The 12,549-nt window shown below is 56.6% G+C and overlaps 2 protein-coding genes across 3 annotated transcripts; both read left to right on the forward strand.

The window, feature by feature from the left end:
- Positions 1 to 506: 506 nt before the first annotated feature.
- On the forward strand, positions 507 to 7,967 carry LOC137154938 (E3 ubiquitin-protein ligase TRIM15-like). Of its 2 annotated transcripts, XM_067550781.1 has the most exons (7): positions 507 to 1,619; positions 2,157 to 2,252; positions 2,947 to 3,177; positions 3,588 to 3,610; positions 4,408 to 4,517; positions 6,298 to 6,385; positions 7,696 to 7,967. In XM_067550781.1, exons 1-5 carry the CDS (start codon positions 1,539 to 1,541, stop codon positions 4,448 to 4,450), a joined length of 474 nt encoding a protein of 157 aa, XP_067406882.1. In that variant the 5' UTR covers positions 507 to 1,538; the 3' UTR covers positions 4,451 to 4,517; positions 6,298 to 6,385; positions 7,696 to 7,967. The 2 variants fall into 2 exon arrangements, with proteins under 2 accessions (XP_067406882.1, XP_067406883.1); XM_067550782.1 differs by lacking the exons at positions 4,408 to 4,517; positions 6,298 to 6,385; positions 7,696 to 7,967 and having other exon boundaries at positions 3,588 to 4,050.
- On the forward strand, positions 6,400 to 11,624 carry LOC137154939 (E3 ubiquitin-protein ligase TRIM39-like; the record flags this gene model as incomplete). Its single annotated transcript, XM_067550783.1, has 4 exons — positions 6,400 to 6,403; positions 7,696 to 7,722; positions 9,742 to 10,314; positions 11,564 to 11,624. Coding segments are annotated over exons 1-4 (665 nt in total), but the record flags the coding sequence as incomplete, so codon positions are not given.
- Positions 11,625 to 12,549: the final 925 nt, after the last annotated feature.

A 12,549-nucleotide genomic window follows, 5' to 3' on the forward strand; every position in this document is an offset into this window, starting at 1 on the left:
ATGGCCCACTACTGTGGCAGCTGGAAATACTTGGTGTCTGATGTTTACTAATGTTAAAAATCACCTCCTTTTACATACCAAGGTCTCTTTGTGGGGTAACTCAAAACTCTGTCTAGCAGGCAGCCCTGTCCCTGACCAGATTGTATTAGGAGGGGGATTCTGACCGTCAGTCAATTTATTGAAAACGACACCTTCCCCCCTTCCAGAATATAACAAGAAAGGTTCAGTCTAGAGATGAAGGAGGAGTGGCAATATATCCAGCTAACCATGCCATCTCCAGCTGTTTGGCCCCAATGCCTGTGCTATCCCTGCCCCAGCTGAACTGCTTTCATCTCTCCAATTATTACCCAGATCGTCAATACCTATGGCAACACTTGGCCAGCAAATTGGAATTAAACACAGATTCTCTAGAAAAGAAATGGGAGGAGGAACTAGGCCAAGTATTCTCTGCTATCCAATGGAAACAAATTTTAACCACTGCTCTGAATTGCTCCTTGGATCTCTGTTGAAGATTAATCCAGCTGACAATCCTACGGAGAATGCATGGGACCCCTCAACAACTGTTCAAAACAGATGCTGCTACATCAGAGAAATGTTGGTGCTGTGACTGAGCAGAGGCTGACTTTACCCATATGCTCTGGGAAGGCTCCTATACCCGCAGAACTGAATTGCACGGTTAATTTCTTTTCCTATCAAATAACATTGTGTTGTAAGATAAACAGGTAATTTAAAACCTAATGGATGTTAATGGGAAGCTGAATAAATCTGAAACACTTTGGCTGAGCACAGAACTAATAATTGCTAAAAGACGAGTATGACAAAAGGAAATCCAAAAATTGACCAACCATGGCAGACTGGAGCATAGACATTGTAAGCTTGGCTACCGTGGAAAGAATTGAAAACCAAACCAGAAACAGCTAAGAACAATTCTCAGAGCTATGGGATGCTTTCCTGGCAGTATCTCACTGACCCTATTAAGTATTTGGGTGGCCCCTTGCCTGCCCCTGGCTCTTCATCCTCTTCCTTTCCACCCTGTTTCTATCCCCCTCCTATGAACATTGACTATTTAACTAGTTGGATTTTTATCAGCACATTTTGTTTGATTCTAAATTGTGTAATACAAATAAGTGATTTCTATCATCACCATTCATATAATAGATATGTTTCAAATGTATCTGTGGTTAGCTAGCAAATGGCTGATCACATTAACAGCTCACAATGTTTCTGAGAAGTTTAGGCACCATTTGTTATGTCTGTTTGTTCTGTGTGTGTTTGTAGCTATTTAAAAATGTAATAAACACATAACATGACAAACCAAAGCCAGACCCAACAACTGCCCTGGCCCTGGCTCTGGCTCTGTCTGCCCTGCCCCGGGGCTGTGACACTGGCGGTGACTCGCTGCAGCTCAGCCCGGCCCGCTGGGAACAGCAGGAAGGGAAACGCCCCAGCCAGCGCCAGCCAAACCGGCTTCTCTGAGCTCAGGGAAGGGAAAGTGAAACTAACCCGCAGCGGCTGTTCCCGGCCCGGGCGGAGGAGCCATGGCTGCTGCCGGGGAGCTGGCCGGGAGCTTCCAGGACGAAGTGACTTGCTCCGTCTGCCTGGAGTATTTCACAGAGCCGGTGACTATCGAGTGTGGGCACAACTTCTGCCGAGCCTGCATCAGCCAGTGCTGGGGGGAGTCGGAGCCAAACTTCCCCTGCCCCCAGTGCCGAGAACCCGCCCAGCAGAGACACCTGCGGCCCAACAGGCAGCTGGGCAACGTGGTGCAGTTAGTGAAACGCCTGAGGCTGCAGGCGGTGCTGGAGCCCGAGGGGAGCAGAGTGTGTGAGAGACATCTCTGCACTCACAGAGCCCCTGGCCTGGGTCTGAGCAGCCCATCGAGGAGGCTGGGTGCAGTTATCGCCATGGCTGGGAGTTACAGGCCCAGCCTCTGATCCCGGGACCAAAGAACGTTCCTGAGGCTGATGGTGCTGGGGAGGAGCCGAGCCGGGCCGGGCCCAGCAGCTCTGCCCCGGGAGTTCCCTTGGAGCTGGGGTCAGTCACTTTTCTGTGGGTTGGAGAAGGGGACGTGGTTCCCCAGCCTCTGCTCAGTGACGATCCCAGGGCACAAAGCAAGGACCCGAACCAGCCCCCAGAGCCCTTGTCTGTGTTCACAGGAGCAAATCCTGAGCCGCCTGCAGCGTGTGAGGGAGGAGAGAGAAGAGCTGCAGGGCCTGAAATCCGACTGGGACAAGGAGAGCGAGAGGCTCCTGGTAGGTGCCCTGCCCCGCCCAGCAGGTTTGCCCAGGGGCACCAGTGACAGCAGCAGGGGGAGTCTCTGCCCTGTTTGGTGTCTGTAATTCAGGAGGGTGAAGGATTTCCAGGGTCGATGCAGTGAGGGAGTTTAGGGCATTTTAAACAGCGCGGGGCAGACTCTGCTCTCAGGTACTGGGTGTAAATCAGGAGTGACCCACTGAAGTCAGTGGGGTTAGGGTCAGATGCTCTGTGACCCTGGTGTTAATTCCCGCTGAAGTCAGGGGGTCACACAGGGTAGCTGGGAGCAGCCTCTGGCTCTGCCTCTGTAGCACTGGGGGTGAGAGGAGACTAGAACTGCTGAATGTGCACAGGTGTCACAGGGGGGCAGGGTGAAGCTGGGGAGACATTTGCTGCTCCCAGGGTTTGAGTGTCAGACATTTCCAGTGATGCCATCGGGTGGTTTGGGCAGCAGCGTTTGCCAAGGCCTGGTCTACACTGAAATCTGTTGCTGGTACCGTGATGGGGTTTGGGGGGATGATTTTTGGTGACATTTTTTACTCCTGGCCAGAGCCCTGGTGTAGACACAGTTCTACTGGCAGAGAAGTGACATGAAACGCTCTGTGCAGCCTGGACAAGGCTTTGTGCCATTTCCCATGATCCCCTGCTCTCCCCGTGTACCTGCCCTGCCCTGCCCCTCTCTGTGCCCCCCAGAGGCAGACGGAAGTGGAGAGGCAGCTGGTGGTGTCCGAGGTTGAGCAGCTGCGCCAGTTCCTGGCTGAACAAGAGCGCCTCCTGCTGGCCCGGCTGGGGGAGCTGGACGAGGAGATCGGGAGGAGGAGGGAGGAAAACAGCACCCAGCTGTGCGAGGAGATTTCCCGGCTCAGCGCCCTGATCACGGAGCTGGAGGGGAAGTGTCAGCAGCCGGCGCCTGAACTGCTGCAGGTGAGACAGTGTCAGACGCGCCCAGAGCCCAGCGCAGGGAGGGGACAGCCCCTGAGTCACTTGGGGCTCACAGGGTAACTCAGTGCAGAGAGCGCGGCCTGAGGAGGCTGCAGGGCCAGGGGCCCCGAGTCTGCAGAGAGACAGGAGTTTGGGCCGTCAGGGAGGGAAGGAGAGGGAGGCTGGTGAAAGGCTGTTCCAGCCCCAGGGTCAGCTCAGTGGCCCGGCTGTCCCTGCATAGCAGCTGGTGGGAAAGGGGCTCTGCTCGCACTAGCACAGCCCTTTAGTGCCTCCACCCCACTGGGGAGCAACCTGTGGGGCTGGGGCTGTGGGAGCAGAGTGACCCGTCTGTGGCAGTGGCTGGGCCGGGCTGTGGGCACTGACTCTCTGCTCTGTCTCTCGTTCCCCTCTAGGGTGTCAGAAGCGCCATGAGCAGGTACATCCGGGCTCGTCTGCCTCTCACGCTCTGTCTTGCTGAGAAGAGGCTCAGAGACCTGGCTACAGACTCAGCCCCCAGATCCCCGACCGTGGGACGGTCTCATTCTCTGGATCCAGCCGCCTTCCCTCCCTATCTCCCTGGGGCAGCTGGAGCTGTGGCTCTGTGACCCATCCTGGGGAGGGGATCGCCCCACAGCTCTGGGCTGGAGAACCCTCACTGGGGCCAGGCTGGCTCAGGGGATCATTACTGGGGCTGAGGCCTGTCACCCCGAGGGCCCAGCTGGGTCCTGGCCCCAGCTCTGTCATGGCCCAAAGCCTGTCCCAAGAGAGGGGGGCCAGAGGCCTGTAGAGAAAAAGCCAAGTGTCCAGCTCACATCTCAGAGGGGCCGTTTCCATGTCCCAAAACCCTCCACCCCCTGGGGGTGACCAGGCCCCTTGGAGGCTGAGAGGAGGCACTGAGGAGCGGCTGAGCCTGGAGAATGGGCCCCTCTCTCAGCCCTGGGAGCGGCCCCTCCAGGTCCTGGTGGAGAACATGGGCCGGACCGGGCCGGGTGTGAGGGGAGCTGGGGCTGGTGCTGCCCAGGCTGTGTTTTCTCTCTGGACGGAGAGAGGCTGCCAGTCCCCAGGCTGGGCCCCAGCAGATTGTGCAGGCACTAAATTCCCTGGGCAGCAGAGGTCACGGCCCTGTTAGCTCTGCCTGTTGCCCCAGCTCCCACCCGCTCCCCTTTCTGGCTTTGGAGTGCGGGGACTTAGGGGTGAAGAGGGAGAGGAATAAACACACTCGTGTCTCTGCAGGGGAGAGAAGGTGACATCTCCACATCCGGGGCCCAAATCCTGAGCTGGAAAAGAGAATCCGGATTTTGCTCGAGAGAACAATCTTCAGGGGGCTGTGACGGGATTCCTGGGTAAGGGACGCTCCGAGGGTTTCTCTCTTATAGTGTCCGGGCAGGGACAGGTGGGGGACTCCCACGGGGAAGCTGCGGAGCTGAGACTGCAGGAGGGAGGCCCCCGTTGGCTGGGTTGTTGTCAGTCCCTGAGTGTTCATACCGAGCGGGGCAGATCACTCGCAGTCACTGCCGCTCTGGCCTGGCCAGCTGAGCTCAGGGGCTGACTCTCCTGCAGCTGCTGCTGTTCAGAATTTCTGGGTATTTCTCAGGCTCCGATTTGCTGCTCACGGCTCTAGCTCTGCAGTTCAGCCAGCTGAGGTTGAACATGGAGCTGCCACGAGGATCCACAGGGCGAGAATCTGGTCTGTGGGTCCGTGGGCAATTGCTGCACCCACAGCCGCAGCCAGCACTGCTGGTGGGGCAGCCATTGATGGGCTGTGAGCTTGTGGGGCCAAGCACCCCTGGATGCCCTGGGTCCTGCCCAGAGGCCCCGGCTGTCAGGGCTCCCCACTCTTGGCCCAGACAAGCTGTTTAAGGCCATGGGGAAACTCCTGGAGGCTGCCTTGGTACAAATGTAATTCCCTGACCTGCTGCTGGGTTAGACCCTCCCGTGTTCTTGCTTCTTACCTTGTCCCAGCCCTGTCCCAGCCTCGCTTCTGCCTTGGACCCAGCCCTGCTCCTGCCTTCCTTGACCCAGATAACCTAGTTCTAACTCTCAGCTCCCATTCCTGGCTCTGGGTCTGGTTTGACCCTCTGCTCGGGCATTCGGCCTCTGGCTCTGGCCCTTGGTTCCATTTCTCAGCACCTGACACCTGCTCTGATCGCTGTGCTTGGCTGCCCGTGTCCTGGCTCCTGACAGCCACGCTGCTGGGCTGTGATTGTCTCTGTTTGGAGGAGGGGAGCAGGGGGTTGGTGGATTTCTGAGCTCCAGGGAAGCTGTTCTGAGCAGAAAGGCAGATTTCCCATAAAGACATGGATGGCTGAGAACAGGAGCTTGGCGTGAAAGTGCCTTCCCCACTGCAACCATCCCTGCGGCAGCGCCCTCCTGCTGGGAAACGAGAGAGTCTCCCTCCAATGTGCCCTACGTGGGCAGAGGGACAAGCGGGATATTTCTTGGGAACGTTGGTAGCTGGTCAGCGTGAGACACGTTATCACAGACAGACTCAGGCCAGGTTGTCAGCTCCCTGGTGTCAGTGGAGCTTTGCTGATTTACACCAGCTGAGCATCTGGCCCTAGTGTTTGAGCACCTTAGGGCAGATTTTCAGAGGTATTTAGGTGTGTGGTGGGATTCTCAAACACCCCAAAGCAGGCTAAGCACCTATCTCTCATTGATTTCAGTAGGAGTGAAGTGTCTGAGCTGCTTCAGCACTTGGACAAATCTCCCGAGGTGTCTGTCTGCACCTTTAGGTGCCTAAATCCCAGTGAAAAGCTGCTTCTTGGGCCTTAGGCCGGGTCAGCACCAGAAAATCCGATCGGCAGAACTGTCTGTCAGAGGCATGAAAAATGCACACCCCTAAGTGGCATAGCTAAGCCGACCTGTGTCCCTGCCTCTCAGGGACGTGGGGTAACTGCACCGATGGGAGAACCCCTCCGTCGGCATAGGGAGCGTTTACACTGAAGTGCAACAGTGGGGCAGCTGCAGCAGTGCCACTGTAGCGGTTTAAGTGTGGACAAGCCCTTAGTGCCTCTTCTCTCACTGACATCGTATCATCTGGAAGCTGTGATGGAATGATTGTTAGCACTGGTGATACAGGGACTGGGACTCATTATTGATTTTTCTTTTTCTCTTTCCTTGCAGAGGGGCTGGCTGCAGAGAGAGATGAGAATCCTGAGTAGCTGTTCCAGGGCAGTGTTACCCACACACTAGGGCACCCCACTGTTTCCAGGTCCGTAGGGCTCCATGCGTACCCCAGTTAAGGCACCTACCTTTACCCAACTCACAGTCTAGGGCTCAGGGTCACCCTCTCCCAATCCCTAGGGCTCTGAGCAGAATTCTCTGCAGGTTTGCAGGATCTTTTACCTGTGAAGGAGCCTTACACAGTAATATCCCTATTCTCTATTTATCAATAATTACCAAACATAGTACACATGCTAAGCACACAGGGCTCTGCTCACCAATCCTCATCAGGCAGGCGGACTTTCCCTGTTAGCCAGGCAAGGTCAGTCTGATCTGGATTCTGGTTGCTGCATGTCAGGGTCGTGCAGAGGATTCTAGCAGGTCTGATCTTGGGCGGTGTCTTGGAGGTGGATTCTTCCTCTTCCTTCAGGTCTTTCCTTCTTATTTTTCTTGTTCCCCTTTTCTTCTTCTAGCTGCTCTGCCTCTTGGACCCCAGTTTTTATAGTGAAACATGAGTCCTGCTTAGCTACACCTTAGCCAATCATATAACAAAATAAATCTTTGACGAATCCTAACGTATTGCAAAATAATTCTTTAGCAATCATACCCGACCACCTTAATTAACCACACTTAGTTCTCTTAGTTATGCAACAGCAGAAACAATCAAAGAACCAAACAGAAATCATTCAATACCCAATGGAGAAGTGGGTCTCATACAGACAAAACAATAAGAAGTGTAAATTTTACAACCACAACTGTTGATAAGTGATGCCTTGCCAGGCAGATGCTATCAAACAACGTTTTCTTTAAGCATCTTAAGATCTGTTTCTTTATCTGGTGGTGGTCGGTACTATTAGGACAGTAGCACCTTCTTAACAGCCCGATACTCCATTGTCTGGATGTAATGTCAGGAGGGTGAAGATGTGACTGCATGCTGCTTAGCTTATGGCTGCTGTCTCTCCTGCTATGGCTGTTACTGCTTAGCCAAAAAACAAGGCCTCAGACCTTACAGCAGGGCACAGCAGCTGCTGGGAGCCTGTTCCCCTGTATGGAGCAGCCCCTGGGCTGGGCGGGTGTGCAGTGATCTGCACAGGAGAGAAACCCAGCAGGTGAACGTGGGACAAGAACATGGGCCAGAAAAGACAAAACAGAGTCAGAACCTGTCCAGCCCTGGGCTGTTGTGAGACGGTGCAGAGCTGGGTGCGGTGGGAACAGGCCCATGTACCTGGCTGGAGCGGCTGCTGCACCGTCAGGGCTGTTTGCGTCAGGACAGCAGGGTCTGCCCCCCATGCACTGGACCCCGCTCCAGGCGCCCCTGCAGTGTGAATTCTCACCTCTCTCTCTGCTGGTTTGTTCCAGGACTCAGAAGAGCCCGAGGATTTGCAGGTAACCGAGGCCAAACCTGTGTCAGTGACTCCAGCCCCTCCCCTGGCAGAGATTCACTCCCTGCAGCTGCTCCTGGCACCAGCGCCCCGTAGTGCCCGAAACCTGGGCTCCCTCCCTGTGACCGGCCAGAGTCAGCACATCCCGGCTCCCCTCCCACCGGCCCCGGCACGGCTGGGCTCCGGCCAGTTCTGACCCCGGCCCATGAGCCTGTTGGGATCCTGAGCTCGTCTTCCCGGTGCCTCATCCTAGGGAATCACTGACCCTGGGGAGCATCCTGTCCCCTCCCCCTGTCACCTGTCCTGGGCAGGGCACCCCAACCTGTCACCCCTCCCGGGCAGAGTCCCAGGCCCTGAGAGACTCGCTGGCTGCCCCAGGCTGGCCAGGCCCAGGGTGTCCAGCAGGGCCGTTGGTGCTGGCGCCGCGCTCGCTGCCAGAGCTCCCAGCCCCTGACCCAGCCTGGCCCGTTGTCCAGCGCTGACCCCCACTGCAGGTGGGGACGCTGCTGCTCTGACGGCTGAGCCCCCCCCTCTGCCGCTGTCTCTGCTGCTGCACTTGCCGGCTCAGCATGTGCTGGGACCAGTGCGGCGCTGCTGGGCGGCACCTTCCCTTGGCACCTGGATTATCCGTGTCTGGGGCGAGTGGCCCGGGTACGTGGGCAGGGACCTGCTCAGAGAGACACGCCCTGTGCTGCACCCAGAGACCAGCCCAGGCTGGGCAGCAAAGTGCCACCGTGCTGGGATTAACCCTTTCCTTCCAGCCACCCCACCAGCCCCCGACCGGGCAGTGCCACTCGACTCCCCCTGCTCTGATCCCAGGGACCCGTGTCTGGTGCTCGGGGAGTGGCTGGGAGACCGTGTGTGCCTCCCTAGGGCCTGTCCTTCCCACCCGTCTCTTCTGAGCCCCCTGTGCTTATCTGCTTCCTCACCCCCCATTTCTCCCTGGCTCCTGCCCCTCACCTCTGTGCCCCTCCTTGTCTCCACCCCTCCACTAGCCCCCCTCAGCCCTCCTTGTGCCTGCCCCTTCCTCACTCCCCTGTGACCCTGGCACCCACCTCTACCCTCCCCCTCTGCCTCTTGATGTCTGCCCCTTCCCTCCCCCCATCTCCCTTTTAGTGCCCACCACACCCCTCACTTCCCCGCATGCCTCTCTGGTGCCTGCCCCACCCCTCACCTCTTCGTCCCCTCATCACCTGCACCTTCCCCCGCCCCATCCTTGGCCCACCTGGTGTCCCCCACTCCCCACGGGACCCCTCTGACACTGGGGTCTGCCCCTTCCCCTGTTCCCCTCTAGTCCTCTGGGGCCAGCCCCCTTTCACTCCCCTCTGCCTCCCTGGGGCTCCTCTTCCCCCTTACACCCCTGACACCCGCCCCTCCCATCACCCCCCTCTGCCCCCTAGCACCAGCCCTTACTCTGCCCTCCGGTGATCACCCTGCCCTAGACACCCCTGCTGCCCCCGGGCTCGTGCCTCACTCTGTGCCCCTGGTGCCTGCCTGTTCCCTCCCCCTGCTCCTGGCACCTGCCCCACTCCTCCCCCCACCCTGGCACCTGACCCTCCTCTTCACTCCACTCTGCCACCCTAGAGGCCCCCTCTCCTCATTCTCCTGCCTCTTGGAGCCTCCCCCCCCCTTGCCTCACCCCCTCTGCCCCCTGGCACCTCCTTCCCTTGCTTCCCTGCACCCCCTGGAACCTGCACCTCCCTTCACCCCCCTCTGTCCTCCTGGTGCCTGCTCCTTCCCTTCCCCCACTGCCCTTGTGCCTGCCCCTCCCCTCTGCCCCTCCTCTGCCTCTCCCAGCATCAGTCTGTACCCTGCCCTGCCCCTACTGCCACCTTCCCACCCCTCCCCTCCCTCACTGCTGCTCTCCTTCCCTTCAAGTTCGTTCCCATGGGCAGAGGGGCCCTGACTCCCCTTAATGGGTAACAACCCCCCCCCCAGCGATTAATGGGGACACAGGTTAATTTCCCTTTGATCCCCGTGACCAGCCCCTGCCCCGGCCCTGACTCTGTGACTCTCTCCCCAGTGGACGTGACTCTGGATCCAGACACGGCAAATCCCTGGCTCGTCCTGTCTGAAGATCGGAAACGTGTGAGACTCGGAGACACACGCCAGGATCTGCCTGACAATCCTGAGAGATTTGATCCTTGTCACTCTGTGCTGGGCGCTGAGGGGTTCCCAGGTGGGAGGCGTTACTGGGAGGTGGCAGTGGGAGAGAAGCCTGACTGGGAGGTAGGGGTTTGTAGGGAATCTGTGAGCAGGAAGGGGATGGTCACACCCACACCTGAGGATGGATACTGGGTCGTGTGGCTGTGGGATGGGGAATATGCGGCCTGCATTCCCCCCCCCCCAACCCCTCTCCCTGTGATGGTCAGACCCAGCCGGGTGGGGATTTTCCTGGACTATGAGGCAGGCGAGGTCTCATTTTACAATGTCACTGATGGGTCCCAGCTCTTCACTTTCACGGACACCTTCTCGGGGACACTTCGCCCTTATTTGTGTCCTGGTCTCAGTGATGGGGGTAAAAACGCGGCTCCCCTGATCATCTGCCCGGTCCCAGCCCAGGCACTGCTCCCCAACCCTCAGTTCCCAGCACAAGGCCTGTCAGATGGGGGAGGGGAGAGGGGCACAGAAGGGGGTTGGGGGAACCAGCCAGGGGTCAGGGCAGGGTGTGTGTGGGTTGGGTGGGGGCAATGTCAGGGGTGGATGCTGAGAGTGGGGGAAGGGAGGGGACTGCAGCGGCAGAAAGGGAAGAGCCCAGCTGACATGTGGAAGACTGGGGGATGGGTGGGTTGTAACGGGAGAGGCCCCCAATAGAAAGAACCCCTGGCCGAAATGCCGGGGGGGGGGGGGGGGTTTGCTGGGGAGCCCAGTGAGCGAGGGGAAGGTCCTGGCATTTCCTGAGGGAGTCTCTGCCCATGGTGGGGAGTGAAATGGCCACAGGGGGCAGCGCGGGGGCAGGGGTGAGAGCGCCGGGGCCCTGCTGTACGGGCCGCTCTGCAGCCTCAGCCTGTGGGGGGAGCTGGTCCCAGCGCAATGGGGGGAGGGTGGGGAGTGGGGAGAGCTGGGGGAGGGGATTCGATAGCTGGGCCGGGGAAGGGGGGTGAGAGCCCAGTTCCAGGTCTGTGTGAGTGAGGGGCCAGGTTGGGTGAATGGAACCTGCTCGTGGGAAGCAGCCTAGGCAGCTTTTCCCCTTTCCCATGTGTTTGCCCCACCCCGGTGCAGTGCAACAAACGGCTCCTGGCACAGGGTGACACAGGTAGGAAATACGGACAGACAGCTCGTGTCTTCTGCTGCCCCATCACATGTTGCTGCCCATCATCTTTCCCCGTTCCCTGTCCCAGGAGTAGCAGACGGTGACGGACGGGGATCAGTCACTCCTGTCAGAATTTCTACCCCTGTGAAATCTCAATGTAAAATATGGAAAGAAAAAAGCGAGATTGTTCTCATTTAGAAAATATTATTACTGTAACAAGGTGTCAATACGTGAATTTACATTTCAACAACCTGCTTCTAAACAGATTGTTAGCAATGGAATTAACATTTATTTTGTCTTCACTCACATGCCTTCCCCTCTGCAGCCGCTCACCTGGCAAAGGCTAAAGGCCTGGCCTCTGCCTGCGTGCTGGGGAACAAAGCAGGGACTACAGCCAGTGACCCCCGGACCTGGCCCCGTTGGCTCCAAGGGGCAGCACGTGGGTCATGGAGGGCAGCATCTGGCCTGTAGCGTGTGACCCTGAGTCTGCATCAGTTAGATACACAAACCTCCTGCCCCGAAATGAACATGCAGGGGCATGGGACCGTCCCAGTGAGATTCTCTCTCCTGTTCCTTGTGTCTGTTCCCAAAGGGACACGCAGAGAGAAGGAGATGGTGGAGTGTGAGTTTCAGAGAGTGCAGCGGGCTCCCAGGTGGGGATTAGCAGAGGAGTAGTTGCTCCTGCAGAGAGGAGGAGGAGAAGGAGACTCTGGAAAGACTCTGGGACATGTAGGCAAACTCTCCCAGCAAAGCTCCTCCCGGCCATGGCTGGGCACCGAGACAGAGGAGAAGTGTCAGCTGGGCTCCTGAAGGTGAAACAGCATCAAAAATCCTCCCATCTCCCCACAGCATGTATTGGATTAAAATGAACTCGCCTCCTTGTGAGGGGCCCTGGTGCTGCAGGGAGGTGATAAGTTTACTTGCTCGATGTAGGAGGGCTATATACTGACTCACATTCATGGTATTCCAACACGGAGGAAAACTGCTAAGAATGGTCCATTAGTGAAATAATTCCTTACAGAAACACAGAGCTGGAAAAATAATCACTGATTAGACCTTAAAAATAGTTCACTGCCTAACATGACAAAAAGCACAAAGAACGGCTCATTCAAAGAACATAGTCACTGTTCACCTACACTGCAATAAAAACAATGAGAGTTCTGTGGCAAACTTTAAAGTGCCACGGCACTCGTTGTTTTTGCTGTATACAGACTAACACGGCTACCCCTCTGGAACTACACTGGAATAGTTATAATTTTACGAGGACATACACCAGATATTAAGATTAAGCTAACACCAGTGTTTCTTTTGCTTTTCCTTTTTTTAAAAACAAAATCACATATAATTGCATGTCACTATAGCAACATCCATAACAAATCAATTTGTTCCGATCACTTTGGTAGAGCAAACTTTACCCCCAAAAGAAAAAAATAAATTAAAAAACTTTTAAAAAATTGTGAAGACTAGTTTGTCACAGGAATACATCACAGCTACAGTATAAGCTAATACATTTCAAGCTACCGTATAGAAATAGGACACTAGCATGCACAATATTGTATCAATAGAGTAATGAAGTAG

This window comes from Emydura macquarii, unplaced genomic scaffold (genome assembly GCF_026122565.2).
Source record: "Emydura macquarii macquarii isolate MOO-44397 ecotype Brisbane River unplaced genomic scaffold, CSIRO-AGI_Emac_v2 contig_1329, whole genome shotgun sequence".
Taxonomy (NCBI): Eukaryota; Metazoa; Chordata; order Testudines; family Chelidae; genus Emydura; species Emydura macquarii.

What these genes read in the sequence shown, in the direction of transcription:
- LOC137154938 (XM_067550782.1), top strand. Translation starts at nt 1,539, where the DNA reads ATGGCTGCTGCCGGGGAGCTGGCCGGGAGCTTCCAGGACGAAGTGACT. An exon ending in TGGAGTATTTCACAGAGCCG is followed by an intron (nt 1,620 to 2,156) that starts GTGACTATCGAG and finishes CTGTGTTCACAG; the next exon opens with GAGCAAATCCTGAGCCGCCT. An exon ending in CGGCGCCTGAACTGCTGCAG is followed by an intron (nt 3,178 to 3,587) that starts GTGAGACAGTGT and finishes GTTCCCCTCTAG; the next exon opens with GGTGTCAGAAGCGCCATGAG.